The sequence below is a fragment of the Etheostoma cragini genome, chromosome 6 (genome assembly GCF_013103735.1).
Source record: "Etheostoma cragini isolate CJK2018 chromosome 6, CSU_Ecrag_1.0, whole genome shotgun sequence".
Classification (NCBI taxonomy): domain Eukaryota; kingdom Metazoa; phylum Chordata; class Actinopteri; order Perciformes; family Percidae; genus Etheostoma; species Etheostoma cragini.
In genome coordinates, this window is record NC_048412.1 from 13613898 (window position 1) to 13641622 (window position 27725).

General features: G+C 41.5%; 2 protein-coding genes across 3 annotated transcripts in view; both read right to left on the bottom strand.

Annotated features, from left to right (window-relative positions):
- Positions 1-15505, bottom strand: part of LOC117946886 (transcription factor HIVEP3) — a 37902-nt gene extending 22397 nt beyond the window's left edge. For both annotated transcript variants that reach the window (XM_034875355.1, XM_034875356.1), the window contains exon 1: positions 15246-15505. The gene's annotated coding sequence lies outside the window, so the exon portion shown is untranslated. The remainder of the gene's footprint in view (positions 1-15245) is intronic.
- A 5259-nt stretch (positions 15506-20764) lies between these two features.
- On the bottom strand, positions 20765-26990 carry serinc2l (serine incorporator 2, like). The gene is made up of 11 exons (XM_034875425.1): positions 26936-26990; positions 26815-26901; positions 25817-25978; positions 25454-25641; positions 25269-25348; positions 24980-25117; positions 24632-24801; positions 24450-24540; positions 22748-22898; positions 22447-22656; positions 20765-21474 (listed from the first exon to the last, which is right to left on the bottom strand). The coding sequence occupies exons 2-11, from the start codon at positions 26851-26853 to the stop codon at positions 21336-21338; spliced, it is 1368 nt and encodes a 455-aa protein (XP_034731316.1). The 5' UTR covers positions 26854-26901; positions 26936-26990; the 3' UTR covers positions 20765-21335.
- Positions 26991-27725: the final 735 nt, after the last annotated feature.

Sequence of the window (27725 nt, forward strand, 5' to 3'; positions counted from 1 at the left end):
AGATAAATATAGAAAGAGGAACTGACATTTTCAAAAGCTGTCCTCCTGCACCCACAAGTTTCAGTGATGCGTGGACGTCAAGATCAGAGTGCAAATTCTCCCACGCAGCTTATTGTACCTGTCGTTCACAGTCGGCTGCATTTTATTTGCTCTCTTAAATCCTGGTGCAACTGTAAAGAATAGGCTGGGCTTGTGAGTCGATGTGGGGTGATCTTTAGTTAAGGTGATTGGAGAGGAAACAAATATGAAGCTGAACCTCAATCTTTTTTTGGTAGGTTAAAAATGTTTTGTTATTATCCAATGCAAACATGATACGTGTATTTTTTTCTGAACCACAGAAATAGAAATCTTCCTCTACGTGCCGTCAAGCTGTGCAAGTGTGCAGTCATTCTTCATTTGAAGACAGCCGTCATTTCAGTGCAGTCATTTTTGTTTTCACTAAAGTTATCTATTTCATTGTAAAGTCACCCATGTGGATTCCTCCCCAGTGATGGGAAACCCTGTGCTAGTTCCTCTTTTTGCAGCTGTTGTACTGCATCCGACGCTGCAGCAGGTACAGCTAGCAGTGCTGTAACACTGGGCATGACCCGGCGCCGTGCCTTATCAGCACATCTCTGTAACCTGTAACTATGTGCATTCAAGCTGTTAAGTTGGAGCTGCGGGTGCTTTCAGCGCTGCCTGCACAAACACAGACACGGCAAAGAGTCAACAGGTGGAAGCTCAGCCTGAGTGTGTTCAAACACGAGGACCGGGCCTCAGAATGTGTCAACACGGCCTCCGTCCCTAACTCGCTCTCTAGGGCTGGCAAAGGGACGCCCTTCTGATCAGGGAGTTCACTCAAAGCCAGGCCAGTCCAAGTAATTTCTACCCACTGTGACAAACAACTCTATTCAACCTAAGTGTCGGTTTACAGTTTACTCTCCCTCCTCCGCTGCTTGCCCCTGCTGCCCATTCTGCCTGGTGCCACGCTGCATTAGTGGCCTGTCAACAGAGGCTCTCCTGGCGCATCCACGCCTCATCATCTGCCCTTTATACCCAGTGCACATATACAAACGCAATGTGCCATAACCCATTGGTTTATGTGTTTCTCTGAGAGTGAAGGTGTGTGTTTGGAAGAGAGAGGGAAAGAGTGTGAGACAGAGAATAACAAGATAGAGGAGAAAACACTTTGTGCAAATGCGTAGGACAGAGACAGAGACAGAGACAGAGAATAAGCTCTTGTACATGGTCATTGCATTCGTCTTCTCAATACATGACTCCGACCTATGGGAGTGTCTCTATCTGCCAACTGAGAAAGGCTGTCAATTGTGAACGCAGTGTGCAGCCTCTATATCTTGAGATTGCAGCTCCAGGACAGCTTATCAATCACACATTACAATCAAGTCTATTAGCAAATCTGTGTGTGTTTGTGTGGAACTGATATGCAGAATGTACAGAATACAAGTTAACTATAAACTACACTGAAGGTTGCTTACTGTATGCATGCACCATGTAGGTTTTTGTGTTTCTCTAAAATAATTGCAGACATCAATGCAAAAAATTGATCTGGTTCTTGATTTTTTTCGTTTGCTGTACTTTCATATCTGATCCTCCCAAATCCCTGATGTTCCCAATATTTCTTCTCTCTCTATTGCACCAGAACATATTTTCTAACTACTTAGTGGTGTCTGTCTGGTAACACAAATAGTTTTGGTTAAATTATGAGATATCCATCTGAGTTTGTCAATATTAACATTATTATCTCTTTGCGGAAACAAGGACCTGGAAAACCCCTTAGAAGCACCTTCTAGAAAATAAATAGTCCCTATGAATACTACTGTGTTAAATGAATTATCCATACAATAAAATCGTTATTTTTGAAAGAAAAAGTTTTAAGTAGATTTTTCTCTCCAAAAGGAGCTTTTCAATGCTGTGAGCGCCACATCGAAATCTACCTCCAATGTTTTGGTGGGGGTGGAAATCTCTGAGACCGAGACCCCAAGACCAAATACTAGCAAAAATGTCATGGAAAGACACCAAAAACTTCAGCATTATTTGGGTTAACAAATCCTTTAAGTAGTTTCAAAGTTACATGCAAGTATATTTCTAATTTCTGAGAGTATACGAGTGCCCAAACATTCAGCATTTTTTGGGTGAACAAACCCTTTTAAGTAGTTTCAAAGTTACAAACGAGTATATTTCTACAGTTTGCCAGTGGCACATATGTATTCTTCAAGCTGGTTTCTCACTGAAAATGTTAAATCATCACGTTGCTTTTACGGCATTAATCTTATCTTCACAGTAACAGTTGTCAACAGCAAGGTGCTAAAGATACCGAGCCTGACTGTTCTGTAAACACAGGGTTGAGAAGGATTGAGGTGTCGAGATGAGTGTCAATACCTGCATGCTGCTTAGTAACAAAGCGCCAGGGACAAGCATACATGCACTGGGGTCCAACTTCTTTACCTAAACTCTGACTCCAAGTTTAAAGTTCCTGTAAAAATAAGTTATTTGCTATGGAAAAAGGGGACACCTTCATAAGTAAGTCAAACATGGCCCTCCCTAGTGAAAAAACTAACTGGCCCACATTGCATTAGCAGACAGACAGAAAGGTGTCACTGGCTGTACTCATTGTTGCTGGGAGGTGTAGTCTAGTCTGGCCGCTAGGGAAGGCCACGCCGTCTGGTTCCAGGGCCCAGCAAAAAAAATAACACATTCGTGCACAATCCCTCTGAATAAGTTCAAATACAGTACATGATACACACACATCATGGATGAACACTTTTTTATCTCCCCATGTCCAAACAGACCGTTCAAATTGCTCTGGAAGCTAAGTGAGCCCAAAGGTCACATGACCCACGTTAGGGGAATTAGCAGGGCATTACTTTAGCTGTCATCACCTCATAAACATCTGGTAAGAGGAGTAGAAACCTTAAACCCCCCCCCACCACCACAACACACACACACACACACACACACACACACACACCACCATCCCCACTACCAACCTGCTAGTCCTAAGAGCTGCATCCTACTGCCTGTGTGAGGCGAATCATTTGAATACAAAGCAGAGAAACAAAGACATCCTTAAAATAGAGATGCTGTGGCTTTCAAAGAAGCAAACTGCAGAGACACAGCCAGAAAACAGAGAGAGAGAAAGAAACAGTGAGTTGAGCAGGCTTATGTTAAGAAAGTGAGACACTGTATCGATGCAGGATAGGTGGCTGGATACATTGATTTCCTGTTAGTTCTTGCCCGGTTATGTATGGCTGACTTGTCATCCAATACAGGTTGAAGCACTGTCTCTGAACATGCCCTTAGCCAGGCTTCACTGGCTTTTCGGTATGGATACACATACATTGGATCATTATGTTACCTCAGAGAATGTTCCCCACTGAGGATATTTACTGTAAAAGCTTTCTGTCATGCCAGGTTATGAAAAGTTTTATTATTATCATTGTCAATTTTAACCACAAACCTTTCAAAAACACTGTACAGATGTACAGCTTGCTGTTTAATGGGATTGACTCCATTTCTATACAGTACCATATAGAGTCATGTGTTTCAACGGATTTATTGCTTTGCCGATTTGCCCGCCAACTGAGGATAACTGAAACAAGACTGATGTTTGCCAAAGTAATACTATTTTCAAGTCGGGGCACAATTGTATTTCAAGCCATTAGAAAAAACAAATATGAGGACACAAAAAAAATGTTTATAGGTTCTTGATTTCCTCCAGGTTAAAATACCTCTACATTCCCTTCACAATAACAGTCTCGTTTCTGAAACACTGACTTTACATTCACACTGTAAGTGATATAAGTCACTTGAAGTTAATTCATTTCCTAGAGAGCTGGAGTTACGTGAAAGCTGGTTGACATGCATGTTTGACAAGCTTGTCAGCGGACATGTTGCGGTCAGCAGCTGTAGATTCAAACAGGTTGAGTTAGGCTGTTACTCCTGACAGGTGCGATCGCAGTTTCCACGACGAAAAAACAGAATTTAGAGAAGAGCTGCTTGTTGCTTTAATCATGCTATTTTAACTTAAAGATTATGAAGCCTTGTAAAAAGGAATAAACATCAAACAGTATGATTTCCCTTTCCCTTTCATTATATTGATTGAATCTAGGCTCATTGTAGTCCACATTTCACGAGTAAACAGCTAACAACTTCAGCAAAGCCTAAAGCTGACAGACTAACAGCATAACTTTCTGGAAAAACGGAAATGTGTTTATAGTACATTTAAATAGCAGATGAGACAATCATAAGTCTTAACCCACAAAACTTAAACAAATGGCAAGATGTGCCCTCCAGTAAAGGCGGAAATCTAACCTAAAGACTAAAAAAACTAATCTGGGGACCGCAAGTAGGATAAGTTTCATTGTTGAAGCAGTCTGACTACACATTGAACAAAACTCAAACAGTGCATACCATCAAAGTTAACCGGCATCTGAACAAATGCTACAAAGTGAAGGAGGTTTAGGGAAGAGTGAGCTTACCTGCTGAGGTCTGTGATTGTGGAGAGAAAGAAGTGTAGATAAGGACTGTTTCAGATTCAGTGAGAACTCTACCTGGGTTTTACACACACATGCACACGCTACCAAATACACAAGCTGCCACAAACACGACAAAATCATATTAGGCAGGTCTTGGCAGCACCGGTTTTGTCAGCCCACAGTGTTCACTCTGCTCATCGTGGTTTGGCAAGACTCAACAGGCATTCGGTTGGAAGAGACGCCATTTCACTGGGCTGGAAGAAGGATGACTGACAGGTCTGGCCTTTCCTCAAACATCAAAATAAATCTCAGTTTAAGGTTCAGTTGGTGTATGGATATATATTGGTGTTGTTCCTGTAATATAATATGGATGGTAGAGTCGCTACAACATAAAGTAGGTTACTAGATCAATACTATAATTATTATCATACTATAATAACAAAGTCAAAGAATGTTACGAGTAGCAATATTTAGTGGCCGAGAAGTATAATGAGTTACTGAAGTAATAGGTATTTCATCTACAGCCATGTGTTGTCAGGCAAATCAGTTCTTTAAGATAAATGCTAATGCTAACATGCACACAGTGAAAAATCCTTAAATGGTAATGTTTAGCAGGTAATATTGACCATGTTCCCCATCTTAGTTTAGCCTGTTAGCATGTTAACATTTGCTAATTAGCAGAAAACTTAAAGTCCAGCTATTAGTAATAAACCAATGGGGAGCTAGATGAAAAATCATCTGCAGCTAATTTTAGGCCAATTCATTCAAGAGTTCACTCAAAACGAAACATGTCAACCTTACGGTAGGACTAGATAAAAAGTCAAGGGATCACTAATGTCAGAAGGTTTCATCATTTTGGAAAAAATCTCAAACTGTCATGCAATTAACCCATTAGATGTATTTTAGTATGGCCTAAAGTCGTGGATCAACTGAACGAACCCCACTGCCGTCCACAGAGCCAGCCCACTAGCATGAAATGTCTGACATTAGACAGAGGATAAAAATGAATACCCATAATAAATATCACCCTCCGACTAAAGGCCTAGTCTGGCTTTAGAGGGATAACATTTTTGAAAATCTTTCTAGACTTGTTTGATGACATAGACACAGTAGTAAAGACTTGGCAGAATCCAATGAAACAAAATGTTCACCATGAAAAACTGCACCGAGGATAATTTGATAACACTGTAGTTACACAGAAAAGCAATAAACAGTGCATTACACAGATTGATGGAATGAAACACCGATACTCTCTGCAAAGCAAACTACATCTTCTGAGTTGTTGCAGCTACACTTAAAAAAAAAAAGAAGTGTGAAAGATGTCCCCCTTTTCCCAATCCTTCCATCCACTCGAAAGCCATCGACTATGCCATCCAACCTATGACTTGTGTATCTGTAATGCTGATAACAACATGTCCAATCATGCAAGCCAAAACACACAACCATGACCAATGAAAGAAAGACTGTTGTAGGCTTAGCAACAGGGACGGCTCGTTCTCACATGACCGGAGACACCATCCGTCTCACAGGCGGACAAAGAAACATTATGCTTTTATACTGATAAAAAAAACTCCCAGGGAATTTAGCTCAAGAAGTTAACTCAAAATATACAATCTTGTTACACCGCTTGTCATAAAGACAATTTTGAAATTGTGTATATCTTTTCTTTTTTACACCTGCAACAATGCATGTGTGTCTCATCTCTTTTCTCTCAGCAACAAATTGATTTCTCCACTCCACACCCTCCACTCCGCCCTCCTCTCTCTCCAAAACTCTCACTAGGGTTTCCCCTGATATCTCTCTTCTATGTAATTTAGGCACTCCCACAGTAATGGACACCCTACTCAGGGGCAGCGAGTGGAAACCCAGCCCCGCTGCTCCAGCCACTGTACTCTCAAAGACTCCTGATCAGCTTATCAGATAGTTACATACACACTACTCCAGCTTTAGTAGTGAGACAAAGAAAAAAAAAGAAAGAGAGTCCTGGGGAACAATGAAGAAGAGGAGTCGAGGGAGCTGAACCTCTGGCTGGTCACAGGCTTTCAAGCCATGCAGCTCCTGGTCTCGTTGTGTGTGTGGGCGTCAGAGTGAAATATGGCATTCACCCTGTGGCCAGAGATGCACCAAAAGGCTATGTGCCCAACCTACCGCAATCTTCTTCTCCCTCCCCCTAGCTTCTTCACTAACCTGGCACGCTGTCAATCAGCTGACATTGGGGCAAGACTGGGTCTCTAAGAGGGTGAGTGCAGTGCCATTAAGCATATTACAGTTAGAGTGTTGATGAAAAGTCAAAGTCTGCCATGACTAAGCTTAAGTTGCTCCTTAGCACTGTGCTGATGGTGCAAAGCAGGGAAGAAATGAGACGAGGTGGGGGACTACCTGGGTGCAAACACTGTTTGAGGTTGTTGAGGACGAGGATTACATAATAGAAATCACTGCAACATTGCCAATGTAGGAAGAGCTTCCAACAGCATTCTCTGTCCTTCTACTCAAAACATATGCCACCAAGCATTTTAAAGTCAAAGCTTTTGTCTCAGTTAATGCTGTATATTAGCCCGGGTCTCTTGACCCAAATCCAAAGGGACTAAGGGTCTGGCATCAAGTAATGAAAGTTGCCACTGCATTGGAAAATCTTACTGCACGCAATTGGATAACATTACGACCAATCACAAAAACACGGGGTATGTATCAAGAGCCCCACATGCTTAGCTGCTAGCGGAGCTATCTGGTAGATTAGACTTTTCCGTATCCGGTCGGCAAAACAGTAAAAACGTCCTTCTTGCAAAAGAATGATTTGAGCGCCGTCTTTTGGTCCTCTTTTAGATAAGTCTAACTCGTTTATTATAGCAGCTAAAGCCGGTTCAAACAACTGGTGTTTATCCGTAGCCATCTTGCAATGTTTACCAATGACTTTGACGTTACAGCGGCTGTCGTCATCCATTTAGCTAGCCTCTGGCCGCCTATATCAGATACACCGATGTGATTGGTGCAGCTCGGCTAAAATGGCATAGGTAACGAGCAGCATTACTTGATGCCACAGTAACTTGCTGAGAAAATTCTAATTGTGCTCTCCCGAGAACTCTGGATTTCCAGGGTAGCTGTAAATCCTAATTCATATAAAACGTATAATATCCAACAGCGGGTGCACGATTCACAATATGTCACAATTCAATATGGATTTTTAGGCTCAAGAATCAATTCAAAAATCTATTTTAAATTCCAAAACGATTCACAGTATGTAAATGTAGTTATGTTTCCCATGTGATGGGAAAAGTTGAATCTGTAGAGCTTGAATCGCGATACAATTATGAATCCATTTTTTTGTACACCCTTAATATCCAATTAGTTTAACTTTACGGTTATGCGCCACAAGTCCAGTATGTGTTGGGATATGCTGCAAATCCAGGATAAGAGGGTACAGTATAGAAAATGGATTGACAGGTGTGTGGGTGACGAGCTGCACTCGTTTTTTTTCTTTTTCAACATCTGTTTATTTTCTCAATTACACCGCAGCAAATCTGTGTACGTAGCTCTTAGTGACAGACCATCTACAATATCAAACAAACTGTTCCATTCACAAGTTCCTTTAACAGAGTGATTCATGCTGAGCAGCACCATCACCTGACCATTAGTCTCCATTTTTTAATCCACCGTGACAGAGTGACAAATGTGACACGGGATTTCTTCACTGAGGCTGCAGTGCATTGTGGAGCTTGATCCTGCCCGAGGTGATTCGCCTGCTGCCTTTTGTTTGACTATTAGGCTGGTGGATGAACTCTGCCTCATAAAGGATCATTAGGGGTTTGAGACAGACATCTAAATGAGCAAATACAGGATAATCTTAGACTCACATTAAGACCAGTAGCACAGTAGATTGTGGTTTCTCGGCTGGACCTATGCTTAGCAGTTTTGCTGCATTCTGTGATTTCAGCAATTACACGAGTGGATATAATGTTATCATAAATTATAGAATCAATGTCCAGAGCTACAAAAATTGAACTAAGCTGTAACAAATTGCTGTTTTCTGTTTTACTCATTTCTGCAGACTGTTTTTGGGTGCTATGCCATTTTAAATGTTTGGATCTATTTTATAGCTGGTTTACGTTCAGCTCTGACCAAAATACCAAAACAGATTACCAAGATAAAAAATGAATACAGACTTGATATTCATAACAATGAATGACACATCTCAAACTGTGTCAACACGCTGAAAACATATCATATTGTGATATAGTTACCAAAAAAAATTAACATTTCTAAAACAGAGCAGCATGGGTTAGCAGAAGGGTTAGTTGTAACGCAAAGTATACGTGACTTTGTAGTAAATGAGCTAAACATGGATAAACTACAAAAATAATCCTCTAATTTGGCTTTTGTGTATTTGTATCTGCCGGGACAATACAGTCTGTTCACTGGATGCAACACAGTAGAGCCAATAGGGCTGACGATTATTTTTAGTGTTGATTAATCTGACAATGATTCCTTTGGTCTATGAAATGTCAACTTGACTGATTAATTCTTTGATTAATCGTTTCAGCTCTGGACTCAAGTTACTCATAGACTAATCTGATTCATAATATGTGGACCCCAGGAACACTGCATTATATTCCCTCTCTATACTCTCTTCCTGTCACTGTTGCTGTCTCGATAAGAAAACGTATTATCAAATAGGGAAACCCCCACATGTTAGCTGAATTTAATTAGCAAAGTGCCACATTTCTCAGAATCATTCCCCAGTAGTATTTAGCCATAGAAACAGTGCGCTTTACAAAGTTTTGCCTTACACTTGTTGATTTGGATTGGTTTCAAAATCAAACTGCTTTTTTCCCCCCATCTTATCCAGAATTATAGCTGGCTATAAAAAAAAAACTTCCACCACTTTGGCATGGTACAAATGTACCGTAGTGTAGAGGGATAGGTTTGGCAGTACTAGACTAGAATATGACAGGCACTCTGATTTTATTGAAGTACAGTAGTAGCCTGTGTTCTGTCTAGACCAAGCTAGGAAAGTTGTCTGTAGGAATGCTCATGCAAATATTGACCTTCAATTAGGTGAAACAGACGCCCTCGCTTAGGGGCTGCAATATGGAAGCATCAGCAAAAACCTGGTACACATAAACAGTCACAGAATATATATAAACATGCAGAGACATACCTAAACAGTGTACACAAACACGACTTGTGTAAATATACTTCTTTTTTTGCAGTGTGGCATCAAATGGAAGACAACTGCGAAACCTGTACCCTTTTAAAGTTAGTTTTGACCTCAAACAGGATGTCAGCACAGCATCAGTAGCTTCGCAAAACCTCAACAAAAGTGAAAAAGGTTACCCCATCGCAACACACACAGACCAACATCTGGAGAGTTTTGTGCCCTTTAATGGGGTGAAGAGCAAATAACCTTCCCAAGTGATGGCAGTGGACCACACTGCATAATTAACAGCATCTAAAATCAGGTGTTCTTTATTTGACCTTACCTGACAATGTCAGCGCACAGCTTGCCTTCAGGGACTAGGTGGTAAATAACTAATAGGGGTGGGGGAAAAAAATCTATACAGCATAGTATTGCAATATTTTCAGTGGTAATACTGTATCGATACACAGGCGCCAAGTATCGATCTTTTATTACATATGTGTTGGTCAGTTTGTCTGCTTGACATCCCATTTAGCAGCAATAAAATTGAACTGATATGGACAAACAGAGAAATGTATATTTGTAAGATTGTTGATTAGATGTTGACAAAGTTTCATTTTGGGGACATCATTTGAAATTGGGAATAGAAATTGGAAAAAAAAGTTTATAAATTGCAATATATCGCAGAATATTATAATATGTATAAAATCGCAATACTATTGTATCGTGGCATAATTATCGTGATGATATTGAATCGGGAGGCGTCTGGTGATTCCCACCCCTAATAGCTAATGCACATGGCCTGTATGTGTGCCACTGCACAGCACACATACAGGCCAACTTGTTTCAGATATTTAATATGTTAGATTATGGATCATACAGCAGAGTATGGCCCAGAATTTCAAAAGGAGCATGCCTCAGAGCTCCCCGCAAGCCAACACATCTCATTGCATAAAAGCACGCTAGGTACGAGTGTTCCTCAAAGCTGAAAATGGCACATTACAGACAGCACTGTGAGAGAGACAAAACACATCTGGATTCTACTGAAGGCTGTTCCATAGATTTCACAGAGCCTAATAAACAGTGCCGGTAAAGGAGGGAGTCCAGAGGTTAGTTCAACCGCTCTGCTTCAGTGACAGTGACTTGGCCAAGGAGGTTTGTGCTGGAGCATCCCCTGCTGACTTGATTTGCTCGGTAAGATCTGGGACAGAGTTAGAAGGATTTTCCTCCCAAGGACCTCCCATCCCCCCCTTACAGAGCAGAAATCCCCTCCAATCCTCACTCGCACTTACTGCAGCGACAATGTACACGCTGAGACAAAGGACTCCAGAGAAGGAGGACAGGACAGAATAAGTAACAAGAGCGGAGGAGAGCAAATGTGAAGAGAGGAGAGGAAAAGAAACAAGAAAAGAGAGATGAGAAAATGACAGCAGAGAAAAAGAAACATCAGAAGTCAGAAGGAGAGCAGAAGAAACAAGAAGAGAAAAGGAGAGAACTGGAAAAGAAACAAGAAGAAAGAAGACAAACAAAAGGATAGGAGAGGAAAAGGAACAAGGGGAGATGAGATGAGAGGAGAGGAGAGGAGAGGAGAGGAGAGGAGAGGAGAGGAGAGGAGAGGAGAGGAGAGGAGAGGAGAGGACTCTAAAGAGGTAAAATGAAAAATGAAGCCAGAATAGTACATAAAGAAAAGTTTACTTTACTGTCTCTCTTCTTCTCCTTCATCCTCTCAGACACATGTATACATAATACACATCGATATGGCATCCAATAAGAAAGTTTGACTGTGAGACTGTGATCCGTGCAGATGCAGTGTGTGCTGAGGGGTGTGGTCAGAGGGGTATCATGGGACGCGGAGAGAGATTTGGAAGAGGCAGAGATATCTAGACGGGAAATATGATTCCTTGCCTGCATCAACGATCAATGTGCACACTGGTCATGCATCTATAGCTAATCCTTCAAGGCAACACAGTACCCTTACTAGAGAGCTACTAACATGCCTGACTTCCTGAGGGCGAGGTTTAATTTCTTAATTCAAATATAAATATCCAGTAATTGAGAAGCTACCACGTGTGTTATCACTTTTTGGGTAGTCCCAAGCAGCTTTTCCCTCCCAAGCATTACACAAGCCTAACCATTGAGATCCTGGCTGAGCCCTTCACAGACATACCTGTGGTGAGCAGCGCAGAAGCTTACAATCACTATTGCACAACATTGGCCACTGTGGAAAATGAAAACCTGCACACAGATGCCCTCAATGTTGATACAAGAAAGCCACTGATTATAACATATACAGACGAGAACAATTGAAAATGCAAATCTAGTCTGAGTGACACATTATGGCCAAGTAAAAAGTTGGAGTGATGTAATAAACTCGTGGCCTATTTTGAGGGCAGGATTACCCCTTGACATTCCAGGCTACCAACTGTGCCAAAGTAGGTAATGATTAACTCTTACGAAGGGGAGTGTTTGGATGAGAAACCTTTCTGCTGATCTCTGCTCCCTGTGCCGCCTCAACATCCTCGTCCACATATTGCGCTGGGCCAGGCAGGAAAACAAACACACCTATACAGTCCAGACTGTTGCTCTCTGGCAAACACAAGGAAATTCTATCTGCATTTAAAGGGGCAGCCAACACAATAGCATGGGCAAGAAGTTGAGTTGGGGCCAAACACTGATAGACATCTGCACCTCCTACAAAAACACAAACACACACACACACACACTAAAAAAGCTAAAAAGTTAAACCACAGGACTAAAAAACATTTATTCAGAAAACACTCAAATGTAACAATAAAAATATGAGGCTAGTAGGGCATTTGTGAAGTTGCCAGACTGGGACTTCTGGCCTCCATTTTGCATTGTATGTGTGTGTGTGTGTGTGTGTGTGTGTGTGTGTGTGTGTGTGTGTGTGTCTCTAAAAGTCTTGTTCCTGGTTCACTCTTGTCTCCCAGCACTACAGTGGGTCTATTCTTCTTAGGTGCTTCAGAGAACAGAATTAATGTCCAACAGCAGGGACATGAAAAGGCTGTGTCCACCAGTCACCAGGATTTTACAGCCTTTACTCAGTGTGTGTGTGTGTGTGTGTGTTTATTTTTTCTTGAAAAAGACTGATCCTAAAAACATCCTAAAAACAAGAAAACATCCTTCTTGCATGTTCAGGTAGAGAAAACTCAATTCTAAACATGCTCACACATGCCATTTAATACTTTCTGTAATCTGTCAAGCCAACAGTCACGCGTGAAGCAGAACAGTCAGCAAACTGGCACACTTCTTCACTTTTCTTCAGAGTCACACTATCCTGGTAACACCTAAGATTTTCACATCAAGGGTTCAGACTAAACTGTTGCTTTTACTTTTAAAATACTGTAGATCATTGCCTAATCCTTTGCTCCCGTGTGGCCGTGGTTATCAGACCTTGTTATATGCATGGGGTGTGTCTGAAGGGCTGAGCGGGAACTCCACACGTCCCCCTCGCTGCCAGTGGCACCTCATGCATTCAGATCAACACGTCGCCACCTGCATGGCTGACTCAGTGTGAGAGATGAAGTGGAGTGGGTATGCAACGTGAGTGAAAGTAGGGATTCTGCATGAGGTGTTGAGTGCTTCTGTGTTAATTGGCAGAAAACTGCCTTTTTCCATGTAGTGTGTTGCTTGTGCCAGGAAGAGATATATACACACACACACACACACACACACACACACAGACACACACAAACCAGCCTGACTAACTAACTGACTGAGGTCTTCACTAATCAGTGTTAGTGCTGAGAGAGATGTCTGGCTTTTATGGAACCTGAACAATCTCATTGCACGTCTACAGCTGTACGATACTGAATACCAGAACATTATGTAAAGAATTAGCACTGCTAAGTATGAACACAGGTTGTAAAGTTACAAAGATTCTCACGTTCACTTCCAGCTTTTAAAAGCAGTAATTACTCTTTACAAGCCACCTTCTAAGATTTCAGCCAAGTTACAATGGTATAAAAACATCAAAGTAGCGCTGACTAGCTTTTATCCCCATCCATGCTTAAACCATAAATGGCAGTAATTCCCAAAGCCCAGATTCTTTCCAATGAATAAAATGCTTCACAATGTAAAACAATCTTGGAAATTTGCAAGGAAATGGAGCAGCACTCTCCTTGGATGCCTGCTGAGTTTGCACCTTTCTTCAGCAAGCACCACAAGTGATCTTGATCCAGGCGAGAGTGGAGCAATGTAAGACTGCCACTTTGTGCTGATTCAATAAGAAATAATTGCATATTGGCCTCTCTCCACTCATCTACCTTCACCACCATGGTCTGACACTTTACTGTATTTCTGTGCTGTTACAGTAGAGACCCGGATCTTGGGGAAGGACACTGCAGCATCACTGCTATTGTTGTTTTTTACCATCCCCATTCCTTTGGATTGGATGTGAAGTTGCATTCAAGAGATATTGAACCTCCGCTGATATAAAACAGTATTTTTCAGCAGCACCCAGCTTTAAGGCAGACCGCTGCGTAACGATTGTGGTCTTCATCTGCAGAAAGTAACACTCCTCAAGTGCTATACTTACCTCACTTCCTGTCAAACTGGCATTAGAGACACAAAAAGTTAAATGACTTTGCTTCATGTCAAACTTCTTAGTTCCCTAATTTCTTCACCTGATGTAATATCTATATGTGATATGTAATATATGTTATATTAATATACTCCAGTCAGGCTTAGGGATTCAAGCTACTGATAGATAGATAGATAGATAGATAGATAGATAGATAGATAGATAGATAGATAGATAGATAGATAGATAGATAGGCAGATAGACAGACAGACAAATGAAAGGTTAAAACGACAGCTAAATAGGCCTACTCAATGTGACTAACATGCACTGTTGGGCATGTAGAGCTACAGTAGATGGGGAATTGTAAGGACACTACTTAGCCTAATAAACCTGTCAGACAATAGTCACACAGTCACTCATTGTGTCTGCATGCAAAAGTCAAATTAGACAAGGCAATATTACTGTAATTATATGCAATTATGACTGTAAAGGAGAACCCGTTGTAGGAAGTCTGACTATAAAAAGTCAAAATAACACTTGGGGACCTGACAGTTGGTTAACTTCACACATCTATCATATTACAGCCGAGTACAAAAGCATGATGTCATCCCCTAAAAAAAAATTGTAGGTGAAGCCCATAACAAATGGTACAAAGTTTACAGGCCTGATTCGGAAATCTTATGTGCGTAGCCTCTGTGTGACAGTCCGCACTGTTGCTCTCCTCAAACGGCAGCCTATTCTAAGGAGAAACGGGTTGAATGATGGTATGAAGCGTATGCTGTCAGCTGTGTGTGCAACGCCTCCACCACGCGCGCGCACACACGCACGCACGCACACGCAGACACACAAACACACACACGTTTAGTCTCCAAAATCCCTCTGAACTGACTGCTGCTGTGGTCCTTTTTCCATCACATATCAACATAACATATTACGAGGCAACTCAACTTCATGACACACTCTTAACCTACTGTAAAACGCGACGAGGATCCTGCGCTCAACTTCACACCATATCACTTCTCAACTTGACAACCGCAGCAACCCAACGGAAACGTAGCAATAAACAGGCAATAATATTACGGTTAATATTTACCAGCTTGCTACAGTACGGGCGCTGTAGCCATTTATCCCGTAGCGAAAGGGCCAGAAGTCCGCATTTCCTGGAATGCGATGCTGGATAAAGCTGCTCTCCGTGCCCGCGTTTCTGGGAACGGAGAGCCGGATGGGCTCGGGGTGCTTCCCACTGTTGTGTCAGACCGGTCAGCGATGCCACATTCAGCTGATCGCCACAACAAAACAACATCTCGCCCTACGCAAAACACACTCGGCGGCTCCGCACCACCCCGCACGGCAGGTCCGATGGGCGCCGCCCCCCTCCCAGCCTCCACCAGTGGGCTGGCGCCTCGAGCCCGCTGCGTGAATAATCATGAGGTGGCAGAGGCAGCCATTGGTTGAAAGGAGAAGCTTCCTGGTTGAAGTTATTAATTCTAACTAGCCAGGCAACCTCATGCTCTGAGCTGGTTTACTTCAGATTTCTCTCTAATTCTGCAGCAATATTTCCTCCCCACAGACTCATACCGCCACACAAACGCTCCTATTACTCCACATGAATGAATAGCCGACCTAAAGAAATGCTGACATTGCATCACACACAAGAGAAAGGCTATTTAAGGGAGGTCAGGGTCCGGGGTCACAAATCAATTAACTGTTCCTGTGTGAATTGTGGAAGGGCCACAGGTGGTGTTTTGCAAACAGCTGAGTGAGTTCCCTGCTGACCTCTTTTCTAACTGACCTGATCTCCTCATGCCTGAGGGACAGAAGCGTTGGGGAGTGATGCGGGTCTGATCCAGTAAAGGCCACAGAGAAAACCAGTCCTGGTAAATGTGCTGCGTGCATTGGTATCCTTTAGATCAAATGGTGCTCTAAAGGCCATTGGACATCAGGGCTCAAATGTGGTGGTGATTGGCATCACATCACTGTAACAGTGCACAGGTAACTGCTGTTTAAAAAAAAAAAAAAAAGTAATTCAAGGACAATAGTGATATGTTTCATGATGTCTATTGAAGGGTAAACTGTTAGCCCCACTCTTTTTTGTCTCATATTTTCAGAGCTGTCTACATCCAGCACGCTAACTCTTTGTTCCCAGTGTTGAGAACAGAACCGCAGCACATAGGAAAGGGAAGGAAAGTAGAGGTAGGGTGGGAGGGAGGCAAGGTGGGGAGATGTGTCAAAAAAGGAGGAGAGGAGAACAAAGAAAGACAGTAGAGGGATGTGAGAGACAGAGCAGGAGACGATCGGCGGGAGTGCAGGGACTTGCTGTGGTGTGAGTTCTCCGTGCTGCTTCAATATGACTCTGACAGGCTTATGTAACCAGACTGGCCTGGCATTTGGCTCACAGCAGACGCCGGCTGCACTGACTGTTATATAACTGCATTAGCTGCTCCTCTGAGCTAAGGGGGAGCATGCGCACAGGAGAGCCCTACACACACTTAAACACACTCAGTCTTTCCAGTTTAGTGACTGCATTGCACTGTGGCCAGAGTGGGAGAAAGGAATTGGTCGAACTAAATTAAACAAAAACACTGAAAGTCCAGTGGAAGTTTAACAATTTATGAAAAAACAAGCAGATCTATTAGTTCCCACAAATTGCTCACTGGAAAGAAACTACGCAATGAGTGTAGCAGGCATCAGCCTTCATCCAGCTACAGGTTTCCCATCCCGATAAGCCTAATCAGGGTTTAATGTTGGGTAAATGTTTCTAGTGCACATGCAGTATGCCAGCAGGGCTCAGACTCAATTAGCTCCCCTGCATGCAGCACATAATTTAATGGGCCTGGATCCCACTCTTAAAACCCAATTACACCTTAGACAGGCATTCCCAGTCATTCTGTCAAAGGGGATGCACAACCCTTTCAAAAAACAGTGCTTATCCAAATCAACATCAGGAACCACCAAAACATTGCGATTATCAGTGTGTTTCCCCATAGAGAGTGACCTTCTTTTTAACAAGTGAAAGCAAAATGCAGACTAATGTTGGAAAATGGAGGCAAAGATTAAGGTCAGGGATCACACTGCAAGCAATATAGCCATTGTTTCACTCAATCTGCAAATAAAAATCCCAGGATGTCTAACTGAGCACGGCTGCAGAGCAACACTGAGTGGTTCATAATCAGCGCATTACAGCCTCTGATCTCTTATTACAGAGACAAATTGCATCTGATGATAACAGAGGAAATTAAGGTGGGATTTATGACACTGGAGCCAATGGCCAAATACAGAGAGCCTCTTAAATCTGTCCTAGGAGGAAAAAAACAAACGAGTTCACATTTGTAGACCTGGTGATAACAGAGGGAATGAAAGTGAGGTTTATGACACTTAGCTAATTTGTTCTCAGATGCTGTTGGCTGTGTTCAGAGGCTGTTAAATTTCAGATGGGACTAATGGAAGAGTATAGTGCAAAGAGTTATTTAGTCTTGTGAATCTCTGTCTGGTGCTTCTAAAAATGCTTCAATCACTGGCAGAAAAGTAAAAAAAACAAGGAGCTAAGTTCACTAGAGGGCAGTTCTTTATAGAGTAAAGCTTGATTGTGTTACGATTGGCCAAAGCAATAAAAACAATAAAAAACACCAGAGATTTGGTCTGTTTCTGCTGCAATGTCTGTGCATTTGACGATGACGATCGCAGAAGACCCGACAGGCCCATTCGTCTGACCCATGAGGTGAAGCCATGTGTCAGTCCAGTGTGCAGTGCACTGCTACAAGGAGACATGCCACAACTTCCATTCTGTAAAAAAATTCATGCAATGTGCAGTTTTCCAGCTTCAAGATAAGTCCAGTGCAGGAACACTGAGACGGATGGCGAGTTTACACAAAAAAATGTACTTCTTCCAGCGCTGAAACAAGAGTGTTTTCAGGACGTTTGTTGATCTAATCTTTGCACATTTGCACCAATGCCTTTTTTTTCTCTCCAGCCAAATAGCAAATGCAATCCTGCAGTTGTCGGGGGAGTATTCGTTTCCTCCGCTATCATGCAAAGGAAACAAGACTTCATTCTCGCAACTAAACTGTGACACAATCCATTAAGTTAGGATTGTCATGGATAGGCCGAGCGAGGGGGGTGGCGCTGTGGGAGGGTGGACGTCGACAGGAGGTAGTGTGTCCTGAACAGTTCCAGCAAGTGCCAACTGGTGTGAGTGTAGCAGCCAAAACCAACAGGCCTCGTCTGCCAGCCAGGCGAGAAGGAAATAGCAGCAGCAGAGGCTACAAGCAACGGCACACACTCCTCTGTCTCAGTACCAGAACAAGGGACACGTCAAACACATTTACTGATGCAATTTACAGTAAGGCAAGTGGGGCAAAAATCTGCTCAGAGCTATAATTATTTACAGGATACACCTATATTCAAATTTAGCTTTGCACCTCTGTTAAAGGAAACTAACTGGCAGGAAAAACACTCTGTTAAGGGGCGAGAAATTAAAGTCTGATATGTGTGTGCGTATAAGTGAGTTAGGGAGTGAGAGAGAATCCATCAGACAAAGTGTGCAGAGAAGCAATGTGCATGGTATGATTTGCTTGTTTCGGAGTGTCATCTACACATTATGCTCTACCCAGAGTACAGAACATGCTGTGATGTGTGTGTCAGCCCCTCCTTTGTCCCCAGCTCTAATACCTTATGACCTTAACCTATGGGGTGGTGTTCAGAAACTAACATCTTATCACACCATATGCACCCTGGTGACACATTAGAGATAGGGAGATGTTATGTAAGATCCATGGGGCACCCGAATCACCCTAAATGTTAATTACCTTACCAGGTATTATTGGACCAAAATAAATCAAAGGTAATCAAGTGTTTTCATGAAATATTTTTTCTACGTCTATAAAGCATTCTGATAAGGATCATTTTACTTAATGTAGCTGACATTTTTCATGGGGCACAAATGTACCCTACGTAATCTATGGAGGCTCCATCAAGACAGAGTGAATTATAGCATTTCCATCTTTATTAAAAAGTGCGTATACATTAATTACAATATCAATTCATGTCATAGGCCTATACCTTATTTGCATGCAAATACAGACTCAGCACAATGTAAGGCAAGGCCTAATAAGCATACTTCATTATTAGTGTTACATTTTTATGAAACAAAGACTACAAGAAGGCACTTATTAGTGTTCTGAAATATTACATGTTATGACCTGATCTGTCTAAATTATTCAGTAGTGCGATCATGGTGAAATGTACACCATTTGACAAAAACAAAAATAATTTTAAAAAAAGATTCAAATTTACCGCAACACTTTTAAAAACTCCATTCACAATACTCATATGCCGCCAGAGAAAGTCATATGCTCGGGCACTGAAATGTTTGAATAGAAATTAACTTAGCCAAACGGTAACCGTTCTAGGATTGTACCAAAAACATTTTTTATCACATACAAAACATACTAGTCTTATTTTGAGTTATTCCATTCCTATTGAAATTGAGGTAACTACTATATACTGCATAAAATGATTGTACCACCATCACAACCATCAACTTACTATGAAAGTCAATACCATTTAACAGCAATTGATTATTTCTGAAATGCGCCGTTATTGTTTTGTACACTGTTAACAATTGAAAAATCCCCCCCCCCACCAACCTCAATAACACGCTCTGCAACATTCTGTAAGATATACTATAATAACAGCATTTGTGATATTGAGGGGTTCAAGCCATCACCTCCTGATGCATACTGCTCTGAATCAACGCATGTCTCCCTGCTGCAAACAGACTGCTAACCAGGTACAGATTGTTGCCTGTGGCTGCTCAAGGCCAAACAGTCAAACATGGAGGCGTAGCACCAGAGACAAATGACTCTACGTTGGGGCGGACGAGGAAGAGCTGTAATTAGACTTCTGTTCCATTAAAGCAACACTACTACTACGACAACTTTTCCAACTTCGGTGCCCCCACAGGTTGGAAGCGGAATTGTCCCATTACGTCTCAATAGGAACTAGGCAGGCACGATTAATCGTTCTAAAATTGCAGTCTCGAATTACCCTGTTCAGGATTGAATTTTTTAAATAACTTCAGTATTTTTTAGGAATTTATTAAAAAAAAATTTTATTCAAAATTAAGAACCTACTGCATCACTAATGCTACTACTTTCTTCTGAGAGTTTTAAACAGACTGTATGAATGAGGTTTTAATGCTTTCCCTTCTCTTCATTGAAGCCTCTATGTTTATAGGCTTGTGATTATGCGCAATTAGCTATAGCTGCCCAAAAAAAAAAAAATCTATGTTTGGTACTGCCAATTTGTTTTTTTGTCATGTTTATGTGTGCAATAAACATCACACTTTGTGAGAGAAAAAAACTGTGGCAGAGAATTGCAATATCCATTCTAAGCTTAAAAAAAATCCTGATTCATAATTTTCACCAAATCGTGCAGGCCTAATTGGAACTACAGATCCGCTACCCGATCTGGCAAACTTCCAGAGGGCAGTTATAGCCGGCAGAGAGCCATAAAGCAAAGTGCCGTTCACCCTGTTACGAGTTGATGAACTACTGAAACAAGTTTGGAAACATTATGTTAAAGGTACAAAAAGTTCTCCAGTGTTGCTTCAAGACTCTCTGGCACAAGATGTAATGACGTGGAATTTGCATACAGTCTTGCAGCAAAAGGGAAGCCCTGTTATGAACTGTAGGGCGTGTCATATTAGTCTTATCTAACGCTAACACTCGGGGCTCAGAAGGAGGGTTCCCCTCGTTGCCCCCAGCACTTAAAGAGTCCAGCTAATCGGGGATTCCAGACCTGTCCAATCAGAGAAGTCCAATCTCACAGGCCCTTACAACGGAATCTGTTTCTGAAATGTCAGCGGTATCGAGAAAGTGCCTTGTTGTTGAGTCTTTGTGATAGGTCGGACTACACGTGGAAGGTAGGGAGTCATCAAAGAAGGTGAGGCGTTGGTAAAGAAAACAACTTCAAATATCTTTAGTGACTTACACACTAAATAATCAACCAGTACTTTGAGAAGTAAAACACATCACAAAAAATGCAGAGGCAATTACTTGAAAGAGGAAACGCAAAAATGTTCTTTATAACATCCTTACCGTTTCCTTCATAGCATCCCTCACACTGCCCAATGCACTCGCCGAGCAAACAAAACACCCAATTACAGCTAGAGGACAAGGCGTACTCAGTTGAAATCCCTGTCAGGGAAGATGAGAGGGGCGATGAGGGTCCAGAGGTAGAGCCCCAGGCCCAGCCAGCTGGAGGTCATCTTCACCCACACAGCTGGCATACAGCTCTGCATGGCCTGGGTAGTGGTATCTGGTCTGAGAGAGGGCACACAGGGAAAAGAACAAGTTAGTAAAATCAACTCAACATAACACAAGTACTGACAAAACAGCACTGTAGGGGAGCGGCATTTAGATGTTTTTTTCTTTTCCTAAATTGAGCTGATTGAGAAAATAGCATTCAAAGTGTGTTAAAGGAAGGGTTAACTTTCAGGTGAAGTAATATGCCCTCTTGTGGATGTACTGCAGGCCTACAATTATGTGTTTTTAACATACATTGGTCATTTTTTCTCATAAAAAAATGTATAGAATAATACAAAAGTAATCCCTCTCAATCGTCACTTATGACCCACTAGAAGTGTGTGGCGCTGTTTGTATCTGCAGAGACTCCGCCCCATTTTTGTCTTCTTTGTTTATTTGAGTGAGTGCGGGATGTTGGTGGGCGTCATTAGGGCCCATGTGAGTGTGTAACCCCCAGCCAATAACAGTTTGCAGGCTGTGCAAACCGCTGCATGGCCCATTGCATTTCATATTGATGCAAAAGTCTAGCTGACACAGACAGGAAAACAGACAACAATCCAGTTTGGTAATAAAAAGGCTTATTTGCATTTGTTTCTGTGTCACATACTGTATCTATCCATATGCTTGGTTGATATTTTCACAGGAAAACTTCTTTTAGCAAATTCAACCACAGCACAATAGAAATGACACATGCCTTTGGTGTGGGAGACCCAGGTTTGATTCTCACTGCAATACATCAGCCAATGAGCCCCTTAGCACGACACTTAACCCCTAGTGGCTGCAGAGGCGTGTGACCTCTGACATATATAGCAATTGTAAGTTGCTTTGGATAAAGGCCTCAGCTAAACGACAAGTCATTTTTAATATTATTAATCACACCTGTGCTTTTTCTGCTGTGACATGCCAAATTGACTGCTGTGAAAAGGCCTAGTCTCTAACCTTTAGGTCTCTAGCGTTACATGTTTAACTCTGTAGGCGAGAGATACTTACTGGTACCAGTTGGTAAGAGTCATCATGATGTACAGAGAGGCCAGACAGAGGTGGAAGTGGAAAAAGGAGTAGCTGTAAGAGACTTTCTCCTCCTCATTGTCCACGGCTCTGCGTATGCCGTCCTCTCCCACCACACCCTCTCCACCTGAACCTCCGCCCTCCTCTGTCTGCATCAGCTTGTTTACCTGGGTGTTACTGGACGAACGGATACTAGAGAGGAGACAGAGAGAGACAGTTTTACAATAATATAAATGATACAAAACTGATACCAAAACAGAATTTGTGATGGCTGTAAACCCACCTGGCATAGAGAGTGCAGAAGAGGAAAATGATCAAACCAACAATGCCCTGAGCGTCCCACCACTGCACCTGTCCTGGAGTGCCGTCAGCAGATGGTTCAGTGGTGCTGACGTTTGACACGAGACTCAACAGGCTGGGGTTACACTTGCGATCTAAAACATTGGAGCAAATACACATTAGGCAAGACGATTGATTAGTTTGAAGAAATACAAACCACCCGGGGGGGTCCACAGTGTAATGTTACAATATGCACACATTAATGTTCATTTGACTGGCAAAACAGTTAAGTCCTTGTTACATTACACATTAATGTTAGATGTTGTGTTGTGTCACTTTGACCAGGTCATCATAAAAAAAGTGAATTAGTACATTCATGATTTTGTCCATGTTAACATTAGTTGCTTCATGTACATTTATTAAAAACTTTGCTTTGTTTAGCATTTCATATAGCTGGACGTCTAAACTCTGGGACAAGGCCTTTATGTTTAAATAACGGCCATGCTGATTCCAAACAGACAGCTTTGTCAAGGCAGTTTTGGATTTAGACACATTTTACACAGTGGCCATCGTTAATGACAAATTGTGTTCCACTATGAACGTTCACACACGTATTGTTTTTATTACAAACACGGTCGGTCAGGGAGGGCGCAGTCGCAGCGGTGCCGGAATACTTTAAGCCCTGTTGCAACAGCAAAAGGGATACCATTGTTCTCCGGAATTACATAAATAATATAATAATATAATATTTATTACATAAATAAATAAATTAGAATTTTTTGAAAGAAAGGTTAAATTCAGTTATATGTGGGTTGTCAAGATGCATTTTGGAAATTGATCTCAAATGCTTAGTGGCACCTAGGCTGTGGAATGCATTGCCTACATTTCTACGTTGTGCGAATTCTGTTGATTCTTTTAAAAAGCAACTGAAGACCCTGCTGTTCTAGCAGGCTTTTGGTTAGACGTGGTTTTTTTATGGTTTTTGTTTTTTATGTTTTCCATTTGTTGTTAAAGTGTCTTATGTATTGTGTTGTACTTTGTTGGTATTGTATTACATTTTACTGTGAAGCACTTTGTGATTTTTTATCTGTGAAAGGTGCTATAAAAATAAACCTTACTTACTTACATATGCCTAAAACTAACCCTAAAGTTACCAAAATCTCTCCTATTGTTGCCATCCACTTGGGAAAGGCAGATCACAAGACATGAGACGGTTAGGTAGGGCTGCACAATTAATTGCAATTTTTAACAAAATTGCAATAGGAACTAGTGCAATATCCAAATCGCGGGGGGGGGGACGCAATATTTGTTAAAAGGCAAAATATGTGTAGAACCAGTCTAAAATAAAGTATTGTGGTTCTGCAGAGATCTCCTGGCCAACAAATGTTTTGGTTTTTCATTTCAAAAGGAGAATAATGATACAAAAATGATCATTCCCTCCAATACCGTGAATCATATTGCAATATCAGTCAAAATTATCACAGTTAGATATTTTCCTAATATTGAGCTGCCCTACGGGCAAGGTGGGCTAACTAATAGGTCAAAAGCAGCTCTTTGTTCTTACAGCTTGCCAGGGAAACTCACCAGTATGATAAGATAATCAGCAAATATGTGTATTACAAACAAACAATGACTATAATCACAACTGAGCGTGTAACCAAAAGCTACTTAAAAGAATTGTAGCTGTATTTCAAGAAGAGACTCACTTGGATTGTTGGTCATTGCAGACCAAGTGACATACATGGTGTAGAGGGAGATGAGTGAAGCCTGGAGCAAACCAGAGTATGGCTGAGCTTCCTGTAACAAACAGGACAAACATACATTAAATGGGTTCTCAAATGTTTTCATTAGTAGGGATGGACATGCTTTAGACTGGCCCACACTTTACCTGTATCTTGGGCAGGATGGAGACAACAGAGATGATAATGCACAAGATAAGGTTAAGGCTGATGAAGACCTTGTGCGTTGTGCAGTCATCAGGCTGTGTGTAGTAAACATAGAAAAGCACCACAGCAGTGATAGCCAGAGCATAGTGGAGGACGGTGAAAGACAGCAGGCCTGGAAATTAAATGAACATACATTTACACAAATGGACTACATTTACACAAATATAAAAATATGCTACTGAGCAGATATGTCTTATCTATTCAAATATTATGTCAAGTGTATACATTATCATTTGACAAAAATATAGCATAACATAGGAAGAAACACCACTTTTAAGTGAATGCTGTACCTGCAAACCAGCATTTGTTGTCACCATTTTCAGCATTTCCTACCCACACCTTGTTCCAGGAATGGGCAAAGTCGATGAGAAGAATAAGTTGGATTAGGATGAAGATGAAGGATCCCACCACTCCAAAGTAAAACCACACTGTGAAGTGGAAAGGAAACACAGCTGAGACAGCTTCCTTGATATTTCTCCTACTGTAAGCCTGAGCTGCTGATAATTCACAAAGTCAGTGTCAGAGCAAAGAGATACAATATATTACTGTTTATAGTAATTCAACAGAGCATGTAAGTACCGGTATTAAAGGTGCCATCAGGAATGAAGAAAGCTCCCACTGTAATCCCAATCAGGATCAGAAATTTAAAGAACCAGAACCTGAAAAATTAACAAACTCGCCATCAGTACAGCAGACAGATGGGAGTGGCCAACCCCAACATCCCTCTACACATGTATTCCATATCAACCCAATATAACACTTACCCATTTTGAATAGCTGCACGAGGGTCTTTGCTGCTACGTACACGAATCATGATGGCAAAGAACAGAAAGAAGAAGCAAGTCATGGCGAAGCACATGCGGTACACAGACTTGTAGCCCACAATGACATCACAATTAACCTGGTTTTCGTAACCAGGTATAGCACTTCCTCCTTGGCAAAATCCGGGGATCTGCAAATCAGCAGAAGGTCAGAAGACGTGTAAGTAAGCTTATCCAGAAAGTATTTACTGGAGAGAATATGTAACAATACATTTTCTGAAGTAACAGCATCTAGCAACTCATTTTAATGCAATATAACCCTAAACACTGTCAAGAAATCTCATTAAAAAGGAACAGTGATCTTACTTTACGGAGTTGTGTCTCCATCCCAGGAAGGATCATGATGACAGACACCAGTGTCCCCAGCAGCAAAAAGAAGGAGAAAACCAGCCGTGTGATGGTGGAGTTATTGGAGGAGGGACAGCAGCCACACAGAAGGCATGGTGCTGAGCCACACAGACAGGAGGCCTGTTAAATGATAGAGGGTGACAAGGAGTGGGAGGAAATAAAGAGTTAAAGCTTTGGGCAGGATCATTTTTTTAATCAGATGTAAGTCAAATGAATGTAAGCAACTGCTTTGGAAAAATAACAATCATAGAAACGTTTTCGTTCATTATAAATACTGGGCTGGTAAATTATTTGCAGTGAATTTCCACTACTGGATCCAAGTGGATGAGCACTCCCCACATATTTGACTACCTAGCTAGTATTCCAGTTTATCTAGAAAGAAAATCTAGCTAGGGCGTAAACGCAACCTTGGTTTTTGTGATGTCCAGTTAGCTGGTCAACAAAGAGTCTTTATTTCATTAAAAACATGTTGACAGTGACTTAGCTAACTAGCCTAATTTAAGCTGTTGTATCGGCCAGACCAGGAGCGATGTCCAAGAAGAGAACTGGCCATAGCATATGAGCTAGTTACATTTTGATGTGTCAATAACTAGCTAGCTAGGTATCTATTTAGCTAGCTAACTAGCCTATCTTGGTTAAATGTTTGTAACGTTAACTTTAGCTACGGAAAATGGCCTGTTCTGAGAGATTTTGACGACCCACTCTCTGCCTTAAAATTTGAAACGTTATATCTAGCGTTAACGCTAACAAGTACAGCTAACGGTTAGTTTATGACGTTAAGCCACTAAGTTAACTAACGTTTGTTAACGATAATAAGGGGGGGGAAAGGAAAGTGGTAGACTGTCACGTAACGTGTGTGCTTAACGTAACTCATTAATTAATTGGCTAACCTTAGGACAACAACAGTTAGAGTACAACTAAGATAACTTAGCTACATATTGAAATTAGATACTTACACAGCTGGCTAAAGAGCACAATGCCAGACAAGCCCCCATCTTTACATTAAAATGTTGAAATGAATGGTGATGTACGGTAGCCTTTCGCTTATGCACATAGAACTAACGCTGGTTAGCTATCCTTATACACCAACACAAACAGTTGGGAGTTGTTCCTTCTTCTCAGTCTACTTTCCAGCAGTTCGGATGCTTAATTTTGCACTATACTGCCATCTTCTGGAGTTAGTTAGCTCCCATGGTGTACAGTGTGTAAACTTAACCTTCTCTTCAGTACTGTTTTTATTAGGAAGTTGAACAAGCATCCTCTGCCTTATCCACTTTCACCCCAGTCCAGTATGCTCTTTACTTAGCGTTACTTCTCCTGTTATCCCAAATCTTTCTTAATTTGGATCTACGTTCTACAGTTTTTGTTACTTTTACAATGATAACAAAAACCAATTGGATGCTTCTCCATAATGTGATGTGTGCTGTTTAGGTTGCTGTCTGTCCAATTCTCAGTCTGCTTGTTACTTGCTTTTTATTCTTTTGTCCATCTATCTACTTCTTAACATAGCCTACCTATTTTTGGGGGATTGAGTGTAAATGTCTCCCTTTAATTGTGTTAGTCCAATGATATTGCCAGTGTTCATTTTCTTTTTGACTGCCTATTTTGCCAACCTGCTCTCTCATTTTTAAGGATACCTGAATCCGCTGGTACCCAAATGAACATTAGATCCCCCCCTGTCTAACCATTCTCAAATTTTTAAAGACATATAAAGAAGATCCTGATGACCTCTAGCTCTTGACTTTTTGCTTGCAAGTGTCTACCTGTTTACTCCATTCTATCTGCCATCAACATAGCAAATAACTCAATAGTAGCCTACGTTCAAGGAATCAGATGTTCTTTTGCTAAATCCTAGTTTACAGCTGGG

Excerpts from the sequence above, each read along its gene's own strand:
- serinc2l (XM_034875425.1), bottom strand. The coding sequence starts at position 26,853 with ATGGGGGCTTGTCTGGCATTGTGCTCTTTAGCCAGCTGT. Across the intron at positions 25,349-25,453 it reads CGTGCAGCTATTCAAAATGG|GTTCTGGTTCTTTAAATTTC; the intron begins GTAAGTGTTATA and ends TTAATTTTTCAG. Across the intron at positions 22,657-22,747 it reads TTCTGCACTCTCTATGCCAG|TATCCGTTCGTCCAGTAACA; the intron begins GTGGGTTTACAG and ends TCTCCTCTCTAG.